Raw genomic sequence first — 25,477 nt, 5'->3', positions numbered from 1 at the left:
TTTATCAAATCGGCAAATATAATTGTTCATGACTATTAATTTACCTTAAAATTGCCCAATTCTGATTCAACTCTGAGTCATGTGGTCCTTCAGTAAAGCAGACTGATTATCTTAAAGGTTCAATTAAAATGTTGCTTTTACTTTGAAAAACAATGACCGAATTGGCAACTGAGTTATAAAAAGGTTGGCAAGTACAGTCAATCACTTTTGCGTGCTATTGCTTGATTTTTTTTTTTTTAATTTACTAAAACACAGCAAATAAACTCCAATAAGTTGTGCATATTTAACAGTAATGGGGAATACATGGTTTCGTAATAAACTTTACTGCAGCATAAAATGTTATTATTTGATTGAGAGATGGAATAATCCATAGAATAATTGTAAAAATATTCGATTGTGGCAGCCCTAATAGTTACTTAGTAAATAGTAATAATAAATACTTGGTAAACACATCTTGTAAACCAATTTATTTGGGGGAGATAAAATGCTGTTTGTATAAAAATACCAAAAAACTGTGACTTCCCCACTTCATTTCCTGGGCTCAAAAATGTGCCAGTCTGTCCCTTTATCTCGTTATGTGAGCATCACCACAAACATCCATCCAAAGCATTTCATAAGATTTTTTTTTTCTTTTAAGTGTGACTGCTTAACGAACCACCATAGGTCTAAAGAAAGCCCCCAAAGTCTGTCCTTTGATAAAGAAGACAACAAACACAATGGAACTCAGGAAAAAAACATGCAGTGAAGTATAAATATAACATGGCATGGTTGATCTCACCAGGATGTAAAGGAAGTCTGCATAGACAATTTTTTTTCGTGGGGGGGGATTTCAGTGACTTTTAAATTGGTCCTAGTGCAAGTAAAATCCGAAGGGATATAAGTCCAGGAAGGGAGATTCCCCTTCCAAACAATGACGCCTCCTTCTCCCTTCTTCAATCACTAAAATTGTTTTTGTTCATTTTTTGAGGGATGTCTAGGATATATTAGTTGTATTATTCATTTGTAAAGTATTGCTTCAGATCTCAATCTACACACTTCAAATATTAGCATTAGCTAAATAATTTGCACACAATTGTGGCTATCGACCAGTTCTGAACTTATTCTGCTTCTTGCCACAGACTTATATATGAATGCCGCATATATTCTGTAGAGAGGGGAAGTCACTTGCAGCCATCTTACATCAATATAACATGAAAAAAAAAACAAAAAAAAACTGAAGTTGGTAACAGTGGCAATGCAGGATGGCCGTCCTCTGGCTACAGCTGCCAGCGGCCAATTGTTAGCGCTACTTCAAAGTCTGCAGGGATAGGTTCCAGCTCACCAGTGACACTAATGGCAATCAGTAGTATAGAACATGGCTTGGTGGATGGATAATAAATGTTATACCCCTAAGATAAAACCGTCCATCGCTGCTGTTGAATGAGGAAAAGTGGTCCCTTAGATATACGGCAAGCACATAAAATCAGTGGCACTAATACGCCAGCAGGTTAACTGGTTGTGCACACGCCACACGTCACAGAGACTGATCCTGCATCAGCCCAGATTCCAAAGAATCTCTCTGTGGCCTTTGCTGCCCCGGAGGCTGATTTCATCGCTCACCATGGCGACAGCCGGGTCGGAGGGTGGTGCCCTTTGGAGGTTCACACGGCCGGAAGATATGCCCCAACACGCTCAGCCATATCACATCGGCTGCCATAGGCAAGACGCGGGCTATCACGCTGAGCGAAAGCCACAGCTGATGGCAGATAACAAAATCCTGGCAGGGATTTATTTTATACAACTGTATGTATAAAAGCTCCTAACCAACATATATAACACTACTATTATTCCAAAGGGCACAAAGACTTTTTGCTATGACTTCAGAAAAAAAGAAAAAAACATATATACTCTGCCAAAACAGCCACTATTAAAAAAAAGTGAACAATGAGCCATAATATTTGTCAAAAAAGACTTTCTTCTTCAGATTAGATCTGTCTGGGGCTCACAGTGAGGATTGCCATCACGCTTTACAAATAACATTTTATTGAAGATATTTTTAAACATAACACAGAATAAAAGGAACCCACAGACCCGTGCTTTTCTGTAGGTATTTTTACACGAGAGGCTAAGGATGTGGGTCAAAGCGGCAAGCTCAGGGTCAGCCTCACAATGCTTGCTGATTATCAGCTGCCTCTAAGGTGACAAACACGTGTGTCAGCACAGTATTGTAATTTCCTGCAAGCGCCATTATAGCAGCAGATTGCAGACAAGGATAGCAGATAAGTAAGTCTGACTTACAGCAGCTACAAAAATCTCATAATACGTTGTTACTCGTTCCCCCGTTCCCAGCCATCTCCCGCGTGTTGGCGATGCAATTAAAAAGTCAAAGCCGGTGGTATGTAAGCGAAAATGCACTTAGTAAACACTTCATTAGGTACACCTGGAATAAAAAATATAAATGTGAGTACTTTGCCCCATTAGCTGTTTTATTGACAGTATATGTACACACTTTGACTACTGAAGCGCCATTTGTGGTTAAAGAGCTGTTTTATCTTGGAAGTGTAATTTTATGTTTTATTATGGAACGTCAACCGGATGTTGTGTTAGGCATTTCCTGTCTTGCAAGGAACCTATGCAAAGTGAACTGCAGCTCCCTGTATTTAAACAATTGGTGTTTGTGCACATTTTAAATGTTCTGTGTGATGATAAGAGTGGGTATTAATTAATTTGGTTTGTGAAATGTAATTTTGCGCCAAAGGGATTAGAGGTAAATTAGCGATTAGCATTTAAGATAGCAATTAGTTCTCAACGTTTGGGATGCTATCTTAGTCTACTGATTATCATATAAAAGACAACTTGACAACAGTAGTTTGTTGTTGATTTTACGACAATATTTCAAGTGTTGTTATGTTTTCTATTACAATTTTACACTTTTGAGTCATGTACTATGAATAAAAGTGTATTAATCATCAAGAGGTGTTGTTGACGGAGTTATCTATCGAGCTACAGCTTAATTCTTTACTTCAATTGTTTTTAAAGTGTTCTGTAAATGTGTTCACATTTTGTAAATGTATGGGGTTTTTTTTTAGAAATTTTTGTCAGCTACTTTTGTTTTCGCTGCTTTGTTTTCTGAATGTTGTCAACAATGTCTGATAAAACCTAAAGTTAAAACAAATTTCAAGTTAAAAGGTCTAAGGTCAAGGCTGGTGTGACTGTTGTATAAGTACAACAATTATTGCGGTACATGTACTGTTCAGCCATTTTACTTCTAGTTATCCCCCACACCTAATTTATGATGCAGCACTTATATTGAGTCTCCTCAGATCGTAGGTCAGATTTTGAAGAAAAAAAAAAAAAGGTAATTGCGACCCCCCCACAGTATTGCGATTTCATGTGTTTTTTTTTTTCTTCAAGGTACTCATCCCATATATTTTTATTTAAACAAGCACAGCCAAACTTTATTAATTGTCCAGCCCTATCAGAGTGTACAGTTGTACCTAATGATGCATCTGGTGAGTGCATTTCGATTCATGTTCACTTTAATAACCCGTATCGTGATTTTTTTTTTCTCCCCCTTACGGGAATGCACACAATAAAAGGAATGCAATAGAGGAGAAGGAAGAGATGTAAGGATACAAGCAGGAGACAGGTGATAAGATGGCAGAGAAAAAAGAAATGCGGGTGAAGAAATAGATGAAGGAAATCAAAGATGACAGGGAGAAAGTACTCAAAGAGACTGAGGGGAGGGGAGAAGGAGTGAATCAGAGATACAGAAACAAGGTCAGTGAAGGACAAGTAGGGGAAAGAATTAATCAAACACTGGAGGGTATAAAGTTGAAACATAAACACCTCAGGTGGGGCATGTGCGTAAACAAACCTTTTCTTTTCCCCCTGCTCAGAAGTTATTGTAACTGCTCCATTTCACATGTGAACACAGCAAGGTGAAACCTAACGTGATGCCTCATTATCCAGAGAGTTGCCTCCATTCTTGCACATACGGCAGGCCAGTGGATGTTTTTGTAAGGCTTGAGTAATCCACGCATACACGGGCAGGCTTTTAACAGCACAGAGATTAAAGGCAGAATGCGCTGGAATGTCAGTAAGCTGCAGAAATGTTTTCGATGAACTCACATGCTAAAATGCATTTTGCCTTGCCTCGGTCTTTCAAAGAATATGAATATAAAGCTATATAAAGTGTCTATACAAATATTCTGAAAAAGGCAGTGTTTGCATTTGACATGACGGCTAGTATAATTGCTTGCTTGCCTAATTTCAATTGTTCAATTGAAAACAAAGACACAAGGTATTATTGTTGTCCACTTTGGCTCGCCATCCTCACGTTCCACACAAACATTGTTGACTTCTGTGTGGCCTTAAATGGCCTCTATCGTGGAAATTAAACTTATTTAACCATGCTACAATGTGAATTTGTCACCCTAAATACCACAAAACTGTTGTTTTCACATTTCCGACTATTTTTTGGTTGCAGTTAAAAAAATAAATAAAAAGAAAAAAACTAATATACCTAATCTAGAAACAATATGCAATTTACAGGGGGAAAAAAAAAATCCTATCATCCTTTGATTTTTCACTATGTGACCCAAGGAGGAAAATGTTTGGACATCGCTAGCCTACCCGTTAGGCAGTCTGCATTCTGTCGAGTTCCTGGGTGTTTTGAATGTGCTCAAGTGTTGACTTTGTTAACATTTGTTCAATAAAGCCATTGAAAGTGTACCAGCATTGATGTTTATCCTTCAGCACTTGTGGTGCATTTCAATATATTCTAATTAGCAACGGTTGGCTGCATCAATTCTGCCAAATGATTCTTTGTGGCTAATTTATTTACATTCTTTTCACCACTGATTTCTGCTTCAGTCCAAAACTGTGTTGCCTGTGTGGCTATTTTTTTCCCACAAACATTTGTGAAGTTCAATGCCTTCTGCCGATGTATAAGTCAGATGACGACCACATGAATGTCCATATTGCCAAGGCTTTGGGTAAATACAGTGGCAATTTAATTAACCTGTCCCTTCACTGTAGCCAATTTGATCTGATGATTTTTTTTTAATGTATATTTGTGTTGACTCAACAAATAGATGCAATAACATAAAATGTCATAAAATATGTGGTACACATTTAAAAGTCTGTTGGGTTTTTTTTTCTTCTTACCTGTTGTTTCAATAAATCGGATACACTTCTCAATGAACACTGGGATTGGCCTCTCCGGAGTTACCGCTGTAACCAGCGGCATCCCGAAGTAGGTGCTCTCAATAGGTTTGGAGATGGAATGCCTCGGCTTAGCCCGCTGTTTCTGAAAGAAGTTCAAGACAAAATTGGTGGATGGAATCAGAACTGAGAGGTTTATCTTGCTTGATCGACAGGACTAACATAAGAACTTTTGATTGGCTGAAAATGTGTACATCTTGTACATTACGGTTTCAAGTATTTACTTGAGGGAACACTCACACACACCCATCCCGCACATTCCTTCAAAGCTTTTATGATAAGCTATCATTTGATCCTGTTTTCAGCCTGTTTCTGCATATCACCGAGATAGACATCACTATGGTGTCGCCATAGATTTTTTTTTTTTTTTTTTTAAGTTCAAGCAAACTGTAATTCCTAAACACTCACGTCCACAATCAATCATTCTCTGCCTGAGTCTGTATTGCTGTACCATCAGCAGTAAATGTACTGACTACTGAGCGTTAATGGTTTTGGGTGGGCATGTTTTGAAGGCCCCCAAGGCCGGCATCTCCAGCATGTCCGTGTCCTGGCAGGCTGGTCGGTGGGGCCGGGATGCATGGTTGGCTGGGCACATAGACTGTAGCGGCAGAGCAGGCCTGACAGTGCAGTGGAGGAGGGCTCATTAGAGAGATTGAGTCCAGAGTGGCCTCTGCTCCAAATACTGGCCTCACTGCACTACAGTAGATTGAAGGTTTTCCATCTTGCTTTTACACACAGCCACATTGAGAAACAGCAACACACACAAGCAAGGAAACGCTAATTAAGGCCGAGAAAGAGAACAGAGGCTGACCTGTGCATTTGCCGCATTGACAGCTGAATAAACAATTAAAGTTGTCCTTCGCATGGACTTGTTGTTAGTGATTGTCTTTCATCCAGCTTTTATTTAACATGACTTAAGTGATGCCTCACTAGCTCTATGATATTTGCAGATATTAACCGCTCTTGGGCAAATGTGGCAGACATAAAGCAGCCATAATGGCTGACTTACTGGAAAACATCAACGCGGAGGAAGCTTGAAAGCTATAAAGTCAAAGTCAATAGGGTTTCTGCTCAGATGTTTGAAGAGGGATTAAACCTGATGCAGGGTCAAACTACCGCTCTTATAATACTTACGCATATTACGCATATTGGCAACGTTTTAAATAACAGTGTACTGTGATATGTTTACCACTGTACTATTAAAATAGTAATAAATAAATAAATACCATAGCAGGCACATCAGCACTTCTAAAGTTACCACCAAAGGACATCAATGTCCCCAAATTCAATAAAGTCTATTACCATATAGTACGATGGACACAACTGTGAATGTAATTTAAAACCATAAACAAAAAAATACACACATAATCAGGGAATAAAGCAGCAGCTGCTACAAAATTAACTATCATAGGGTACTCAACAATTGGCTACCTGCTAACCTGACCTCGCAAAGCCAGCTCTGCATTCTCATTTGCTGATTTGCAAAGCGCTTGCTGGGCCTTTAAATAAGGGTACTGCTATCCGTCCAATAAATCAGTTAAAAATATATACACATACTGTATATATATTGAATTATATTGTTTGTTTGTTTGTTTTTTTAATCAAGGCCTCGGCTCCTCCCACCATTGATGAATGTAAAAATTGATTCCGAAAGTACTAAAGTGAACATGAATTTTTATTTTGCACATCAACAAGGATAATTTGTTTTTATTGACTATTTTCTCCCCTTAAGGTTCTTTATTCAAATTGATTTTCATGTTCGAGGTTGAATTTATGTAACCTGAATGTCAAAAATAAGTAGGTCATATTTTCTGAGAGCCACTGCTGCTAACTATTGTTTTTCATTTGAATAGTATCACTTCTTTAAGTCTCTTCTAATATTTCTTCCAAAAAATTTAAACAAAAGCATTTTTAATTCCTGCTGATATCGTATCGGATCTAAATGAGTTCAGACAGTACTGTAGGCTGCAATATCAGCGTTCTATCAGAATATTATAATTGTTGCCATCTTTACAGTCCATACTATAGCTGTGACTTTGGGTGTGTATGGCTTTAAGAGAAGGGTTATAAAGGTAAGGGTGTCCCGATACAACTTCCAAAAGTCACGTCAGTGTAGAATAATACAAAATATAATTTTACCCACTCAAGCGAAGGATTTGTTGTATGAATAATTGATTCAGAGAATATTTGCTAGTTGGAGTTTCAACACTAGCTTTTGTTGTTGACAACACATTTGGCAGCATTCAAATTGCACCACCACAGTAATTATACAAGGCTCTTTAGGACAACAACATTTGTCCTTTGTGGCATACTGACGACAGTTCTTTTTCGAAACCATTCTGATGCCTCACTGTTCTGACATAAAACAAGCAATCCAAATAAAAAGGTGCTTTGTCAGCTCTCTCTGCACTCTTGATTTCTCCCCAGCAAAGTTTAATATCTTCGTAGGATTGTGTTGTCTATGTCAGGCTAATCTCCCACTCTCCTACTTCTTGCATGAGGACACTCGAGTGGAGCGAGGTGACAGAGGAATTCAAAACATTCCACTTGCCAGCAGAGGACAAATGAAAAAAGGCTGCAAGAGAGAGCACAGGCGAAATGTTTCCGGCCTCTTGCTGAGTGAGGGAGGGAAAGAGGGACAGTCACACATGTTGTGACTGCCTTCAGGTAAATGGAGGAGGGTGGTAAAACGGGTCTCAGAAAGCAGTTTCAATTATTTGTCGCTGCCCGTCACAACTCAGAGTTGACGCTACCCTCGGGCTCACAGCAGATCTCAGATGTGTTGACTGCTTAAAAAGTCAAAGCAAAGTATACTTCCACAAGATGAACGGATAACTCAAAAACAACCACATAGTCAGCTACCCAGAGGGGATTCTAAGCTGGAGCAGATCGTAAATGGATTTTTTTTTTTTTTTTTTTTTTTTAAATGGGGCCAGCTGCGTTGGAAACACTATGATGGAACATAATCACTTTTTTACTGCGACAATGGCTTTTAATGTGGATATCTAAAGATGCTCTCAGAGTCACCAATTAGCCAAAAGATAATGATCCAAACTGTATACTGTAGCTGTAAAACCACATTTATTGATCTTCACCCCCATCATTTCAGAGCGAGGTCAGAGAGCTCAAAGTTCAAGGGAAAGGTCATGACTATGTCGATGGCAGACTCTGGGCCATTGTAATGATAGTGTGGCCGGTAAACAATCTGGCTTTACAGTTTTCAAACTGACGATGGGCATTATGCGCCAAGCGCACGCACACAAAATACTTATAGCCACTGAGTGATAAAAGACAGACTTCACACACTCCTTCACAATGAATGTGTGAAAACCTGTTCCACCCTGCTACTAGGCATGGTAATTATCACACAAGCGCAACATAGACACAAGGGCCTTCTGTACCATGCGGTGCCAGAGAATGAATAGCATACCAGGACTGATAAACAATTTAAGGTCAAAAGTGTCACCGCAGGAGAGGGGGAGTAGCATGAAGGGGGAGATACCTACCAAAAACACTCCAAATGTAAAGCGTCTAGTATAAATTGGCACTGATCACGATGGCAAAATTCCAACGACTCATTCAAGTACGTCAATGTAAGGCAAAAAATCAGGCTAGAAGATAAAATACATGTTGATCTGGACAGCCTTATTGTGTGAAAGAATTCTGAAGGCCTTCTACACCAACTTTATTATATTTTTTTTCTCCTAGCGCGTTTTTGATGTGCTACTCCCACATATTTTACCGATTTTTCCCCATTCCAATTTCAACTTACGTTTATTATCATTCCAAAAATTAAAAACTATTTACATATTCACCTACAGCTTCCACATATACTCTAAATCAATTCAAATTATGGATGGGTGAGTACCAAGGCCAAGTATCGGTATTGGGCTGATACCTGGCCTGCCATATTCAATATCATTTCATTCCATTCCAAACAATTCCACATCATTTCACATGCTTCAATGTTTTTCGTTCAGTTTTTTAGCCTTCACAAGCATTTTCTCCAGAAATTGCACTCTCTCCTTTATCGATACAGTGTCAATACAGTGGTATGTCCAAGATTGAACACCTTGAAAGCTTTTTTAAAGGGAAAACATGCCTTCAATCTTAAATTAACATCACGCTTTCTTAACCTGCAGTTCCGTGATAATTTTCTGAACAGTAGGGATGTTTAATTGACTTTTTTTTTTTTTTTTTATCAGATTATAAGTGAAACAAAAAGGGGATATTTTCAAATCTGGTTAAGTGGTGCATATGTCTTTATTTGCTGTGAATGTCTTCCACCTACAATCAGAATTTAATGACTAGTTTTTATTTTGCCTCTGATAATCTGCTTGTTTAGAGAGCTCCCACAGCGTAGCCAGGAACAATGTGGTAAACTTGCTTTTAGGAAGCTCCTCTTAAGTCTGTCATGTTTTCAGTGAGCAAGGCTGCCCAAAAGCAGAGATTACACTAATTAGCCTTCAACTTCAGTGATAAGATATCCACCAAAGAAAGCAGGTGTTGATTCTCAGCCAACAACTAATTATATTTCCACTCTAACCATAAACAAATGCATGCACAAAACATCCCGTATTAATGCACACGAACACAATATTTAACAAGTGGTGCATTATATGAGAATAATTACACTGGGGTATGCACATTTCAGTAATAAGATGAGTAGACTGTTGTGAAAACACAACTTATTCTTAAAGGACTTACAAGATCGGTGAACTCATTTAATAACAAAATATGCAACGCTGTGGACTAATGAACACTTTATGAATTGCTTTACTGACGCAATAAATCACTCAGCAATTCATTAGGTGTGCTTGGATCGAATAACTATCATTTTGCGAAGTTTGTGTGTTTGGATTCACTCTAATTTAAAGTGAATTTGAATACAGTTGATTATAGTTTATTTATATTCCATTATGAGTAATGTTCTGCATTCTCATTTTCAAGAGGGGGCTCCCTAATCCAAGGTGACTGGGTTGAACCGCATCGAAGGTGACATACATCACAATTAACTTGACACAGTCACATTGAATCTATAAAATCACTGACCTTTGTATTTCTGCGCAGGCTCTTCAGGATATTTCTCTTCTTCGGATCCTCGCTCTCCTCAATGGAATTGTCCTTTTGGGCTCCGCCATCATCTTGACCAGCCTTGGGTGGACCCCCCATTTCATCGTCGCTGCCTATTGAGAAGCTCGTCCGAAAACTGCTGAACTTTCCAAGCCGTTTGGACCGATCTCTGTAAAGTTTGGGCTTTATTCCGATGGCTGACAGCTTTCTTCTGCGTTCCAGTGAGCTGCTATCAGCCTCACTGTCGGACCCATTTCCAGCACTCCCATTGGAGTGACCTTTGCTAGCATTGCGGATGGTGATTATCTTGCCCTGCGTGCTATCATGAGGGACAGAGTAAATGCTCTCTTCTTCTCCATGTCGAGGTTTGCTCACAGCATCCATAGGCTCCGCGTAGTCCGAGGGATCATAGCCACCGTCGCTACCTGGTGCCCAGGTGACAGCTTGGGGAAGAGAGCGTCGGTTGGTGCCAACCTGCTGGTCCACGTAAGGGCCGAGATTGACTTTGCGGACAGGTTTAGGTTTCACTTGAGGAGGCACCTTGTTGTTCAGCTTGCTCTCAAAAGAGCTGAGCTCAGAAATGACAGAAAATGTATCACTTGAATCCAGATCTGGTAGCTTGAAGCTTATCAGATGGGAGCCAAGACTTCCATCTTCCCTCAATGTTGCAGGGTAGGGTGGTGATGGGTCAATGTCATCTTCTGAGTCCATAAGAATGTTAACTGGACTAGGAGAGCCACAACGGGGGCTGGTGCTCTCATTGGTGCATGCCTCGGCCACATTATCGTACATGTGTGTTGCCTCAATGATAGTACGCTTCTCCACTATCTCCTTGAGAAAAGATTGGAAAAGATCTATTTTATGAAGCCCACCTACAACCCCTCCATGCCCACATATTATTGTGCTAAACCTTGCCTCAATTTCATGAGCGAGTTCCTCTCCCTGACTGACCTGCTCCCGAGCTGATTCAGAGTCAGAAAGCTCCATCTGGCTTTCTCCAACTGCTAACAATTGGATTGGAATGATGTCTTGAACCTCACAGAGGAAAGCACATAACGTTTCCAAAGAGGCTTTCCGGCGGGCAGAGTAAACCGCAATGTAGCCATGGACCAGTTTAGTCTTGCGCAGCGAGAACGAGGAATGGAAGGACAGCAAAGACAGCTCGATAGTCTGCCTCTGACCACCTATGCTCAAATCCAGCAGGACAGAGGTCCCACTGTTGAGGTTGCTAGTGGGGCGACAATGCTGGGGCAACAAGAAAGGAGCTAGGAGCTGGTCAAGATCATACGTGTCCCCACACATGAGGCACATTACAATCTTGAGGTCTGATTCTACAATTATTTGAGACTGAGAGTCTCTGAAGGCAGACAATGAAGGGGGTAAGGGTGGAGAGCCGCTTCGTAAGCATCTCCGCGATTCTAAGAGGCCTCTCAAAATCTGGTTGAGATGTTTCTCATTGAAATTGCGCCCATAGCCCATGCCTGGAGAGGCTGGGTCTAAGTAACGACACTGCTGCTTTGCAGCGACCTGCAGCCCTTGCTGGATGAGAGTCTGAGCGGTTTCCCCTCCAATGTCCCCAATGGAACCCACCCCACGCTTAGTCACAAGCAGGAGGAAAAGTGGAAGTTGAGCTAAAATGTTTTCCCTGTCCCTTCTACTGATAGTTGACTCTCTGAGCTTTTCGACACTCTCAATGACATACGACAGTGATTCTTTTGAGTTATACAAACAGAGGCAACCATGGGGTGCAAAGGTTGGTGTGTGGAAGGAATTCACTGGCAGACGTACATTGCCCTCGATGGGACGAAGGGCTAATTCATATATCTTTCCATCCAACACGTACCTATCGTCACTAGTACACAACGCTCTTATTTCATTTGCCATTTCTCTAGCAAGCCCATCTTTCCCCAGTATGACCAGATTAATCCTTTCCGCCCTGCCCCCATCTAATCTTGAACTATCTGGTGATGCGTAGCGAGTTGGGAATCTGGATGCAAGAATCTGCTCGAGTTTGGAGTCCACACAGTGAGGGCTATTGGGGCAGGTATCCTTTGTCGGGTGATAGACAAAGTGTATATGTTTTAAAACCAAAGCATCCCTCTCGGCCTGCAACTTCTGTAATGCTTTAAACCTTTGTTCTTCGCCAAGCACTTCCTGAATTGCTCCCATTTTTTCTTTACTTGGCTTTGCATCTACCTCCAGTTCATAAAACAACTCTGAGTATTCAAGAAGCAGCTCCTGGAAGTCCTCTTTGGCTCTATCAATAATCTCCTTCTGGTGCTTATTGTAGATATCCAGATATTCCGTTTCATCAAGCCACTGGTAAAAGTCCTCATTCATGATGAAGCTCCGAGCCTCCTCCCACGGTTTTCCTGGAGTAATAAATGGAGAGACACTCAACTTTTCCTTGAACTCCCATCTCATTTCAGCCCGTTTGCGGTCATTTCTGAGCTGTTCAAGATGCGTCTCATAAATAGCTTCGGCCGTGGACGTTTCAAGGAGGTCCTGTGGGATGCGATCATCCTCCATGTTGTCAATGTGTGGCGTTGTCTCCCATGGTGTGTCATCTAATATAACAAACCAATGGGGAAAATCTCTCTTGGTCTCCAGAACTTTCTGAACTCCAGACCAGCTCAAGTGGTCTATCTCATCCAACTGTGGTAATAGTATGGACAAAGCCTGTGGCAGAGTACTTAGATAATTCTTTCGACGCTTCTCTATATGATCCTGTTTTAGTCGGTGCACATGCTGCTGGAACAGTTTCTTTGCTTTAGCCGTCCCCTCAAGAAAGACATAGTCCTTATACTCTGGGGCAGTCTGCATGCGGCGACTGACACTGGGCCACGCCTCGTTGTGATTCTTCACAATTCGGTTGACAAGCCACTCATAGCGATCCTTGGCTGAGGCAATCTGTTGGCTCTGCTGTTTCAGCGCCTCAAAGTAAGGGATTATTTTGGGCTTTCCCCTACCTTTGTCAATTAGTTGAACAAGCGTCAGAAAGGCTAAGTCAACATTGACATTTGAGCGTGCTGATGTTTCGACTACCTGGAGGTTTTTCTTTGCTAGCGCAAAGGTGTGCGAGTCCTTAATATAACGCTCAACTCCTTCATCACATTTGGTGAGGACCAGTACCACAGGTTTCTTAGTTTTGGCAAGTTGGTTGTACAGGTTAGTGACAAACTTCATCTGATCCTCAAAGCTGCGGTTCATGCCCCTGCTAACATCCACACACAGTAAGAATCCGTCAACCATAAGCTTGCCCTCGGGCATCTGTTTCTGTTCAAAGTCTTGCTCGAGCCCCAACTGGTCTGTGCAAAAGTACATCAGCTTCTCAGCTGAAGCCAACTTGGTTGAGGCGGCTCTCTTGATATATGGCTGCAGCGCAGTACTTCGATGTGGCTGGAATGTCTGGTCATCTATGAATTCTGTCTGTTCCACCACATTCATACGGCACTCTGGACCCTCCTCCATGGTCCTTCCAGCCTCTCCCCAGAACAGGAAGTGGTCATTGTTCACAACGCGGCCTCCAAAGTCACTGGTGCTGAGAACCGAGGTGTGGTCCAGGTAGAAGTCATCAGCGCTTGGCCGAACAAATCGATTGCACAGGCAGGACTTTCCCACTCCACACTGGCCCTTTTCTTTCTCCGTACCGGACAGCCCAACCACAACCAGGTTGTAGGTGGGTGCCCGGACATCTTGCTTTTTGGCCATCATCATCGCTGGCAGAAGCTCATCCTGTCATGCTTGCCTCAAGCTCTAGCCAGAGACGGAGGCTGCCAAGGGCACGGGGATCCCATGCAAGAGGATATCACTATACTCGGCTCTGACCCTGTAAAACAGACAAAATAGGAAGAAAAGGAACATATTATTCCAGTGATACTGAACACTTTAAAATTTCAAACTATTTGTAGAGTTACAGCGCCTTTAATCGTTATTACTATAAGTGTGCCGATAATCATGTTTAATTTGTAATCCCATTCCTTCTGTGACTGTTTCCTGGAAAGATTGAGGTCAAAAGCAAAGCTGCTGGAATGCGATGCATTACTTAACCTAGCTGTAGCTCAGCAAAAGACAAATCCTCCATAAACAGGATGGCACAAAACAATGAGGGCATCCTCATTGTTGAGATACTATTTGGGGGCTTTTAAGTGTTAAATTAAAATAATCTGGGCATTTTTGTTAAAAAAAAAAAAAAAAAAAGTTGTGGTCTCGTTGCTTTCAAAGGAAACATGAGCAGCAAAATGACACATAACACAGCAGTGAAATCTAGCACATCAAACTCCCATCACGCCTAACTAAAGACACACACGACAAATAGATGAAAGCATACAAGTGTTCCAATGTACTAATTGGCCAACGAGGGAAAGCCATCTGCATTTTAAAAGCAGAAAATTCTGTTTGCTAACTTGTCTCAAAATCAAAAACATGTTTTCCTACTTTTCTCCAATGGGAAACAAATCAGGTACTGTTTAACGGATTCAACATCACTGATGTGCCAACAAGCATCCAATAGAATTTAATGTTGCTATGGCAACACATTTATTTGGTAGCTCAATCGCCATATAATGCATTCCGTCATGAACCATCACCATCGAAAAATAAATGAAAAGAATGCTCTTCATGAAAGAAACCGCAGATAGTACAACTTGTAAGGTTGAAACCATTTCCAAAGCCTCTAGACAGCCAAACAGAAACCTGACAACTCTAATTTCTTTCATAACAAGCATTTAATGTTCTAAAACAAACATGACAACTACTATTCAGCACGAACTGCCTGTAAGAAAGACTATAAAAAACAAAACAAACCAAGCTTACAGCTGCAGTAGTGAGTTTGTGGATGCACATTCATCTTTTAGCACTGAACTTCAAAGCATGAATTTGTTCTCGAGGGGTTGGTGGTGAAAAAGAAGAAGTAGCGGGAGTTACAAAAAATGAAAACAAAATAAAACCATACAACTGCAATGTGTCAACCACATAAACCAACCACATAAAGCGGATTTCAAGTTTCACTAAAAAAGCTGAGAAGCATTTGCTTAATCAAAGATCAAAGCTGACAGTCCCAGAATGGCCTTTACAGCCTAGATTTCTATAATTCCTATAAGACTATAAATCTAAATTACAAAGGCAAATATCCTGCTGCGCTTTGTCAGGTAGCAGACAAAGAAGAACGTATCAAAAAGAATGTCTTGTTTTTTTATGTTGCTAGCGGAAATATGTATAAAACATTAACCGAAATGGTAACAAAAATGTAGTATCTATAGCTTGTGTTTATTCGTCTACAGGAACACTTGACTAAATGTTGTTATATCATATCAGTGCATTAGTTTTGCCTTTTGTGTCTTACTCGGAACAATTTAAAAAGTGCAGTCAAGATGTTTGAGTTCAGTCTCTAAACAGCAGGGACGTTTATGACACACTTGCAAAAACCGCATAATGAGTGACAAACGGGCATGAAGATGTCCTACTTTAGACCTGCTTTAGACAACTGACCTATTTTAACGTACGCAAACATGCCTGGGCATGTGGACACAAAGACGACTCAGATGATTCAATATTGCAACATGCCGGAGGTCATTATAGTCGATAAAATCTAGTTGGTCACCACAAAAGTTCTAACATTGGTGCAGATGATTTACTGGCATCTGGCCTCCAATGCCACCTTTGTTCAGAGGTAAACATTGTGCTGCTTTGTAAGGGAATCATTTGTGTCAACTTAGTTGACAATGAATGTCTCAGGTGCAGTTTTCCCTGAAATGTCTTTACTAACGACTGAAAAAAAACATTGATCACTAAAGGAAAAACACACAATTGGTCTGTGGAAATGCCATTGTAAAAGCTATTCATCCATTATCTATAGCCGCTTATTCTCAAAAGGGTCGCAGGCTTGCTGGTGCCTATCCCAGCTGACTTCGGCCAGCCAATTGCAGGGCAACAGGGAACACCCACCCAATCACACCTAAGGACAATCACACCTAAGGACAATTCAGTGTGTCCAATACACCTGCCATTCATGTTTTTGGGAGTGTGGGAGGAAACCCACGGAGGCTTAGGGAGAACATGCAAACTCCACACAGGAAGGCCCGAGACAGCTGGATTTGGACTCGGATCCATTAACTGTGAGGCGGACGTGCTATCCACTGCTCCACCAAGCTACCCCTTGACAAAACCTCTCCAGAAATGACATTCAAAATTACCCTATCAAATAAATGTGTATGAAGCATCATTACATTAACTACTAAACAAAGTCAAAGCATGAAGTCAATAGAGCAGTTGTTCTACTGCAGTTTTTTTTTTTACTTTATGCTATATGATTGACAGAGGCAGCCATCTTACAAAGTGTGGGCATATAAAAGTTTAATGTCAGGTAGAGGAGAAATAACTGCCTGCTGAGTCAGAGTGCCATTGCTAAGACAAACTGCTGTAACAAAAGAACATAAATAGCAGTAAAACTGAACAAATTTGCCTTTAACAACATGATACCTACTCCAGGAGCATTTCTTAAACAATAGATGTTAAATCTATCTTAAACAATAGATTAATTTGGAGAACACATTCCCTTGTTAGGTAGACCTTAAAGTTACCAGCGTCTGAACTAAATAAGCATTAACACTCAAAAAAATCTATTTGCTGCTTAGCCTTGAGAATTGGTGTCTGGGACGCCTATCTGGCCATATACCGGAGTTTCGGGGCTGGGGGTTAAGGCGGGTTTTGCCTGTCATTCTAAAATCTGGAGAGCAAGCAGAAAAAGAAGAATGAAAGAAACTAGGAGGAGGTGGAAGAAGTGCAGGAAGGAATGGAAGGCGTTGTTTGGGAGAGGAGGTTGAGGGTGGGAAGTTAGCACGCAGGGAAAGGATGGGGGTATGGAGAAGAATGGTTTGGAGGGGAAGGGGATAGAGGTCAGTGGCCCAGGCCATGTGAGCTACACACTAGATTCCCCTTAGGAAAGAAAGGGCAGGGTGTGGTAAAGTCTGGATGACTTCAAGGTCGGGGTCGTACTCTAAAAGTCCATTTACACAGGATCAGTTCGAATGGAAGACTGGTGATTTGGACAATTGTTGAAATGTCCCTGCATTCATATTAATAGGTGTTTTAAAAATGTTGTCAATGTGTGTGAAACGTTTGATACCACTTTTGAGTCTGTTTCATCCATGAAAATAGTTGATTTTTTTTTTTCAAATTGGATGTTTTATTTTTGATTAAACACAAATATAGTTGTCTTTAATTGAGCACTACAGAAATCAAGTAACTGACTGAAATCCAGTAACTTACTGAATTTACTTTCTTGTCATTTTAATTTTATTTGTGAGTATTGAAAAAACTATCCTTTTAAATAATTATCTAAAATAATGATGAATTATTTTGATAATAGATTAATCTTTGCATCCCTTTTTAGTATTTACATTTGAGTACCTGCCATTAATGGAAAATAATTTCTTGATAATGCTACTATGTATTGTAAAAGTAATGAAAAGGTGTTTCATTTTAAGCAAATGTTGTTCAAATCACTTTTCTTTATAACGGTAGATATTTTCTTAAATTGATATTACTTATGTAACTATGTTTAGGAGTAAAAAGTTCATGTTTGTTAATTTACTGGACAGCTAAATTATTTTCCGCAGTTAACATTTTAACCTTTTACTGGGCACAGCGGCCGCTTTGGGACGATAGGCCAAAGAGGCAAAGGGGCCGAAAGAGTCTGTAACAGCCATTGCTTAAATTCTAACGTACCCTTAAATTTCTCTAAAATCCTGAAAATTCTTGCCTGTTCAGGACTTACAAATGAAAAACGCGTGCCTTTAAAAAAAAAAAAAAAAAGTTTAGAGTAACAACTGAGCCCATTTAAAATTCCAAATGCCATCCCACATTTTACATAGTTCAGTGAAAATGTGGCTCCAGAAGGTACAAGGTCAAATAAGTATATAAAACAAATATAGACAAAGACATAACATAGTAGGAATACTTGCTCAGTATCCAACAGGAGGTTTTTCCTTGAATGAGCCATAGTTGCATGACTCTCATTACACAGCTAACAAGTTAAAAAGTACAGTCAAAATTCACCCTTGCCGACAACATGCAAAAAGAACCTACGAAGCAAGATGAGGAGAAAATAATTCAGAATAATTATTATTCTTGGAAACTCATGAATGTTAGCTGCTTGAGGGGGAACACTTTGCATCTTGAGCGTTGTAAATATCAACAATTAACTCCCCATATATCCTTGGGATAATCCTTGAGGTAAATCATTTCCATATTACAATAGTATTTGATTTTTTTATGCTGATTGCAACATTTTTTGTAATGAAAAGGACACAATGAAGAATCACACTGGCAAGACCGCCTCGCCAGCCTTTTGCTAGTAGTGTTATCCACTCAGGAGGGCTGGGAATTGACAAGGTCATGAAATAGTCATGAAGCAGTGCGACAGTGATGGTGGCAGAAAGGCAAGAGTGGGAAAGTCTACCTCTCGCCTTTTTTTCCTACCATTTGCTGCCAACATGTTTTCCCCATTTCACTTTTGCATGATGCAAGCGCGCAAGCACTTTTGCGCACCTCGCCCTTTTTGTTGTTCTGCTCTTGTTCTGTCACTAATATCTTTATGTTATAGATTTCCCATCCCCATCTGTCAGGATTGTCTCTCTGGCCATCACCCGCTCCCACACTCTTCCTCCCCATTCATACCACAGTCTCGGGGGATGTGTTGTCCATTAGGAAGGAATTGCAAGTTGAGGGCAGGAGATAGAAGCTGCGGGTAAGGACACTCCTTGCACTGTTACCACTTCCTGGTCATCATGTGCTCCCACTTTCAAGTGGTATAGAAGGACAAATGTACAAACTGAGAGCAGGTTTGACATGTTGTATCACTATGGCGCCAGGGGACATAAGAGTATCCTGAAAAATCAAGAAATAATGGCTGGCATATATAAATTAATATTATCATTATTTTCATATGCGGTGACCCAAAATGTTTATTATTTTGCAAACAGTGAGAAGTGAGAAAAATAGTGAGAAAAATATAAAATGATCTACAGGATGATACAATCTTGAAGTCCACCAGCTGAGACTCCTCTGCAATAGTTTGAAATTCGAAATACTGTGGACTGCTGGGTTACAGCGTACGTAGTTTATGTTTTGTATACGTTACAAAGTGGAATATAACGTTTTTTCGTCCCCATGTTATGGTATTTTTCCCGACTTGTGTCATCAACAACAATTACAAAATTCAAACTTGGCTTTCAGTGTGCGTGCGTATGACTGTGCGAGTTACACGACGCTCATATGTCACTATATGCGTCACTGCATACGTCACTAAGATGCTGGTCTGCTATTGGTCGGTGTCACGGCGTCCCTAAGATGCTGGTCTGCTATTGGTCACTCCAAAAGGTAAATAAAATGTCATTTTACTTGTATATAATTTTTATTCATGATGTTATTGAAATATAGACATGTTACATAACAGTAGTTCTTAACTATTTTGTTACACATTTTTAAAATGTGTATAAAATTTTTATGTTTACTAGGGGGTTTTGCACGCATTAGCTAATTACCATGGGTTTTTATTGCCCGCCATACAACGATTTCGCCTTACAATCCTAACGCCGAAATGGATTAATGTCGTATGGGTCCACTGTATAGAGAGGCCAATTATTTTATCCCTCCCACAGTACTGAGAACATTTAATTGTAAAACAATAGTAATTACTGAAGCTCAATTGGCCATATTTGCTACCTTGCCTCTAATTATTGAACATCTTTTCCATTAGACCTCAAGCACTGCCTAGCATGTTGCAGCACAAAATGGAACTATACAGAAAGCCCTCAACATTCAAAAAATGAATTTACAAAGTACTGTAATGTCTCTGTGTCCTTCACCATCTCCACTACTCTAGGTGCACATCCTACCTGTATTTCTCAAGGCTATGTCAAAAGTGCTTAAACTCAGGAATGTGCTATGCAACAAGTACCATCACTTTAAAGTCCACCTTAAACTTTGGCTATACAGATGTCTTTTGTGTACTGTATGTTTGGTTCCACCTGTATATTTTCCTGGGGAGAATAAAGAAAGAATCTTTTTAAGGTGCTTATTTGTTCAAGTAAACAAACTATGGATTAGCTACAGCTATTTGCACAACACCCAACTATTTATTGAGGCACAACATCTCTTACAGCCAAAGCTACTATTTGAGGAAATTATGGTGTCACTGACAGTAGCATGTAAGGTACAGTATTTGAGCAGTTCCTCAAATCTGATAACCTGAGTTATTTGAGGGCTGCCAAAAGGTCTAGGACTGGCGCAACAAAAGTAGACAATACACAACTTCAAGTTTTCCTTCAATCAAGCAGTACATCGACAAAGAGTACCTCAAGTGTTTACATGGGTCAGTGTGCAAGAACAGTGGCAGGAAAATTCATAGCTGCTTCATCAATGCTAGTTAACAAATCCCTTGTCTGGAACAACCAAAAGTGTAAACAGAGATGGAGCATCAGTCACACAACTACGGTCTGATTCAGAAGAGTTTGGGATTATAGACACGCCGTGGATTAGCTACAGCTATTTGCATTTTCGCAAATGGCGCTGCAAGGTTCATTTGTAAGATCCGATAGTGTGGTGATAGAGCAACAACAGGGAATCTGTAACTAATCCCGTCATGTCTGTCGTACGTCGTATGACTGCACATATGCACGTAAAGCACATAAGCTTACATTTATTACTGCACCACTTTAGTGCATACAGAGTAAATTGGTAATCTGTCTTTTTCTACTTATAGCTCACTTCCACCTCTTCCCTCAGCCCGCCTGGCACGGAGGCGATAGAGCGTAGGACACTGATAGACCTCCTGAGGAGTGCGGCAGACAGACGGACAGAGGGCGGAAGGATGCAGGATGAGGGTACAAAAAAGAATAAGCAAGACAAAGACTGTAAACAAACATACACTCAACAAGTAAGAATGCAGGATACAAGACGCAAAGGGAAATGTAACCATGCTCACAGCTGAGGCGAGCGCAATATTCTAAGTCACATAAAAAAAAATGATTCTTGGAATAATGAACAGCCTATCTGGAATAGGGTCAGGATAAAAGTGCAGGGAAAGTGTGTAATGACGATTTAACCTCTTCAACTTCAGCAGAAGGTCTCGTTGATAGCACCGCTAAATATAATGTGCCAGTGGACTATGACAGATGGAAGTTGAAACTACTGCCTTATAAATCCTCTCAGTGTCACACATTCATCCAAAAGTAGTGACAGCGTGGTGTCTACTTCAATGCGGAGGCCATTTCTCTCCAAATGGACGACAAGAGAGCAGAAATTATGGGACTCGAGTGCTTCCAAGACATTATGAACAACCTTTTAAAGTGTGAAGACATCTTGTTAGCAATCATTCGCAAGAATTCATCTTTCATCAAAGAGTTTACTAGTGCAAGCTTCTTTGACAAGCATGCTTAACTCATTCAATCCCATAAGACATATTTTTACATTTTATTATGATTCCAGATACTCAGTCCCAAGTTTATATTGTTTTGCTCATGTTTTTTTTTTTTCCAAGTGTTTGGCTAGAGGAGGTACATAAATGGCTGGTACGAATTGAATTATATACTCAAGTTTAGTACCTAAAGTCATCATTTGTTTTAGTATTAAACTATATAAAATAATGAATAACTTTAGTACTTAAAAACCTTAAGTGATCAATTACATTTTTTCTTAAGTTATTAACTGATTACTTAGTAACATACCTGGAATTTGATGTCTGGACTTGAAAAAATAAATACCTTCATAAAAACATAAAAATAATGCCTTTGGGATTGAACGAGTTAATTGCTTAAACTAGGAGTATTTGTCCAATAGGCTAGATCAGCGGTTCTCGAATGGGGATATTTTAACAGAGTTGAGAACCACGGGATTATATGACCTAAAAAAATCTAAAGGTCAAGCACAAACTCATGACCCTCAATATTTATGTTACTCTGTTTTGCAAAACCAGTTAACAGAATGTCTTCTGGCTAGATTAGAGCGTATTGGATGATAATCACTCACCACAAAAACTCTATATGCTCAGACACACATTCAGTAGCAAGTTTCGTCCTCCCGGTCTCACCTGAGGACAATGCTCTTCAACAGCTCTCACGGCAACAAACATATGCATGCAAATATAGACGTCAGATGGTATTACCTAGAGAAGGCAATGAGCATGTATACGCTTGTTGTGCGCTTTCATATGACAACTTGTTAGTTGAAGGGGATTGCGAGGCTCTGCCTGAATGAGCCGCCGAGTACAAGTGTAATTGCGTTGACGGTTAGTTTCTCAGAAGCAGAGTAAGCTTTTAATAGCCTTCAACACATACATCTGGATGCCATTTCAGAAGGTTTTTATGTTTAGTTTTGAACACATTTATTTGTCTGTTAGGGGCATAGCCCAATTAGTTATGACAAGTACAGTGGAACTTTAAAGTAGAAAATCTCTACAGCTAAACGATTCTGAATTTTATCACAATTGACAGGGGAACAAAAAGTGCCTTTAAGAAAATCACATATCATACAAGACAGCTCAGACGACTGTTTTTTTTTTTTTTTTTGGTCTTTCTTTTTTTAACTTTTTTTTTAACGTGTTTCTGCTGGCTAACATGCAATATTTGTTTTTAAATTTAAGTAATAAACACAATAAATATCAATTTAACAGTTTGATAAATTATAAAATCCTTCGGAATATATTTATACTGTGATAATGTATACTGATTTTAAACCAGTTTTAATAGAAAACTTATAAAGTTTGAGCAGAACTTGCTCAAACTGACTTTAAAAAAATATAACAGAAGAAATATTTATCCGGCCATTACAAACCACAAATTTTGTAAAAGCCCACAGCCAATTATTTCTCTTTTTAACTGCTTTTACTCTCATCTTGAAGAAATTTATTTTTTAATTCTCTAATTGTCACATACGAAATAAAGCAAAGTTGTAATGATGCTAAAACTGTTTCTTTGTGAGTTCTTGGAAGCGTCAGGTTTTCACACATTCATGCTCCTCAGCTTAGGAAAGATGATGCTTCGTTCACATGCACCCAGCCACACTCTTCGGGGACAGATGGTCCTCACCCCTCACACACAAACGTGCGCGGCACACAGACACAAAAAACACCCTACAAGTGCACCATATGCCCAGACGTGCCTTCAACATCTCACACACACGCCCTGTCTGCACACTGCTTAAATAGGCAAGGCTTAAATAAATTCTGCTTTTTAAGACACTTCACTTTCTCCACTATGAGTAATTCGCATGCACTGCTGAGTCTTGGGTCCAATTAAATGAGAGAAAGAGAAATGGAGAACAAGGGTCAGCCTCGAGGGAAATGAAAGGTAGCATAAACCCATTTTTAAAATTGTGTGTTCTGAAAAGCATTGCCAGACTGCCAGTGAAGACCACAACCGCACGGGGCCTTTTCTAGTCACGTTCTCATGTGTGAGAGGGCCAAGCGGCATTTCGACAACATCAATGCACCCTGGCAAAAGCGCAAGACGACACACGGCCTAATAGATATCTCAGTGGGGGGGGGGCAGACCTTGTCTGCAATGACGAAGGCTGATAACACAGCAAGTAACTTTGAGACACTGTGATGCTGACATTAGACACTTAAACTATAACAAAACGTCAAAGTGTCAAAGTACATAGCGGATTTACATTACAGGGCACTGAGTTTGAATTTAAAAAAAAAAAAGCATGTAATCTGAAAGCTGACAACTCATTGATTAATTAACTGACTTGAGAATTGTAATTTTATTATATTTACTGATTTTATATTATTATAGTTTTTATTATGTTATTTGATATGTATTTATGTATTAATATTAAGTATATTTATTTATTTATCCATTCTGATATAATATTAAGTATATTTCTTTATCCATTCTGATATAATTACTGCAACAAGGTCTTGTGAATTTTCTTTGTGCCCGCGTACATCCTTGAAAAGCCTTGCTGGCATGTATGTTGGAATAAAACATATGCTGCCAATAAGGACCAAGTGGAGTGTGATATTATGAATCAGACGTGTGTGGCAAACAGAATGGACCGGCACAGCCGTGACCTCTGCTGAAGCCTCAGGATTAATAGTCAAACCCAGGTTAAGAATATTTGGTTTAAGTATGTTCTCTCTATATTCTGTTTTGTTTTGTTTTTTTTCCAATTCTGGTGGGAGGCTCTGGAAGGTATCCTATGCAATATGCAGGCTTGGTACACTTGCTTTGTTTGTAGAGTTAATTGGACACACTTTGGAGGATCAATTTGACTGACATAAATTGTGAAAAAAACAGCTAATTAACGGATTTCAAAATGACAGCTAGCTTTTGAATTTGGCAATTGTTTGTAAATACCAATAAAAGATTGGATTTTTTTCTTTTGTTCTGCTGGCGTGCCACAAAATTGTGAGCAACCATTATTTTCTAATGGAAGTTGAAGCCATTTAGCAAGCCTGAGTGGGACACGCTACTGAAGTGAGACGAGCAAAAGAAAATAATGATTTTGTTATGGGAGAAAGTCTTGTCAGGAAAGGGTGTAGGTGTAAGAGCCAAGTGGGGGCAAAACCAACAGCAGCAGTGCAAGATGGCTTACCGGTAGAATGAGCTGAAAGGGGTGAGAAGGGTAAGAGACGAGAGGCAGTGAGGGATGAAAAAGTTAACACTGGCAGTTTGCGCTGAGTGCTTAGCACTTGTGGTTGGCTAATGGCACACCGGCAGAGCTACTTCATCATCACTCATATGCACTTCTTACTGCCGTCTGCTGAACAAGCCTCAACAAGTAGGGAAGTGAGCCGTTGATTTGAACACACACAAGCACTTTCTGTACTAATTTTGCCTTCCCATACAGTGTATTCATCTTTGTTCCGGTATTTATTGGACACTTCTGAATCTTCAGGAAAATGATGCACCCATCTTGATCACGTGTATATTCAGAATAGGCTGCCTCAAAGTATTTCCACTTCCTTTGTTCTATTCGTTTAAGGTATTTTTAAGAGGCCATCAGCTTTTTGGCAACTTAGGCTTTGCGGTTACTGGTAGCATATTATTACTATGCCAGAGGCTCACCAATTTATTTTGGAAAAGTGTCGGAAAATTGACACCTGGCAAGATCTTTTTTCTTTTGTGCCCAACTGCAGTTTAGGACATGTTTTAGAAGCTTTATGGTTGTCGCATTGGTCCACTGTGAAGTG

The 25,477-nt window shown here is 39.9% G+C and overlaps 1 protein-coding gene across 1 annotated transcript in view; it reads right to left on the bottom strand.

Moving 5' to 3' along the window:
- Positions 1-25,477, bottom strand: part of arhgap35a (Rho GTPase activating protein 35a) — a 66,102-nt gene that overhangs the window by 14,133 nt on the left and 26,492 nt on the right. The window contains exons 2-3 of the mRNA XM_088427721.1: positions 10,258-14,107; positions 5,149-5,290 (exon numbers count right to left, since the gene is read on the bottom strand). Of these exons, the coding sequence (XP_088283847.1) occupies positions 5,149-5,290; positions 10,258-13,995 (3,880 nt within the window). The 5' untranslated portion in view covers positions 13,996-14,107. The remainder of the gene's footprint in view (positions 1-5,148; positions 5,291-10,257; positions 14,108-25,477) is intronic.

This window comes from Hippichthys cyanospilos, chromosome 11, assembly GCF_059441005.1.
Source record: "Hippichthys cyanospilos isolate Australia breed blue-spotted pipefish chromosome 11, RoL_Hcya_1.0, whole genome shotgun sequence".
In the NCBI taxonomy this organism is placed as follows: Eukaryota; Metazoa; Chordata; class Actinopteri; order Syngnathiformes; family Syngnathidae; genus Hippichthys; species Hippichthys cyanospilos.
Note: the sequence above shows the minus strand (reverse complement) of the source record. Positions and strands in the feature narration are given on the sequence as shown.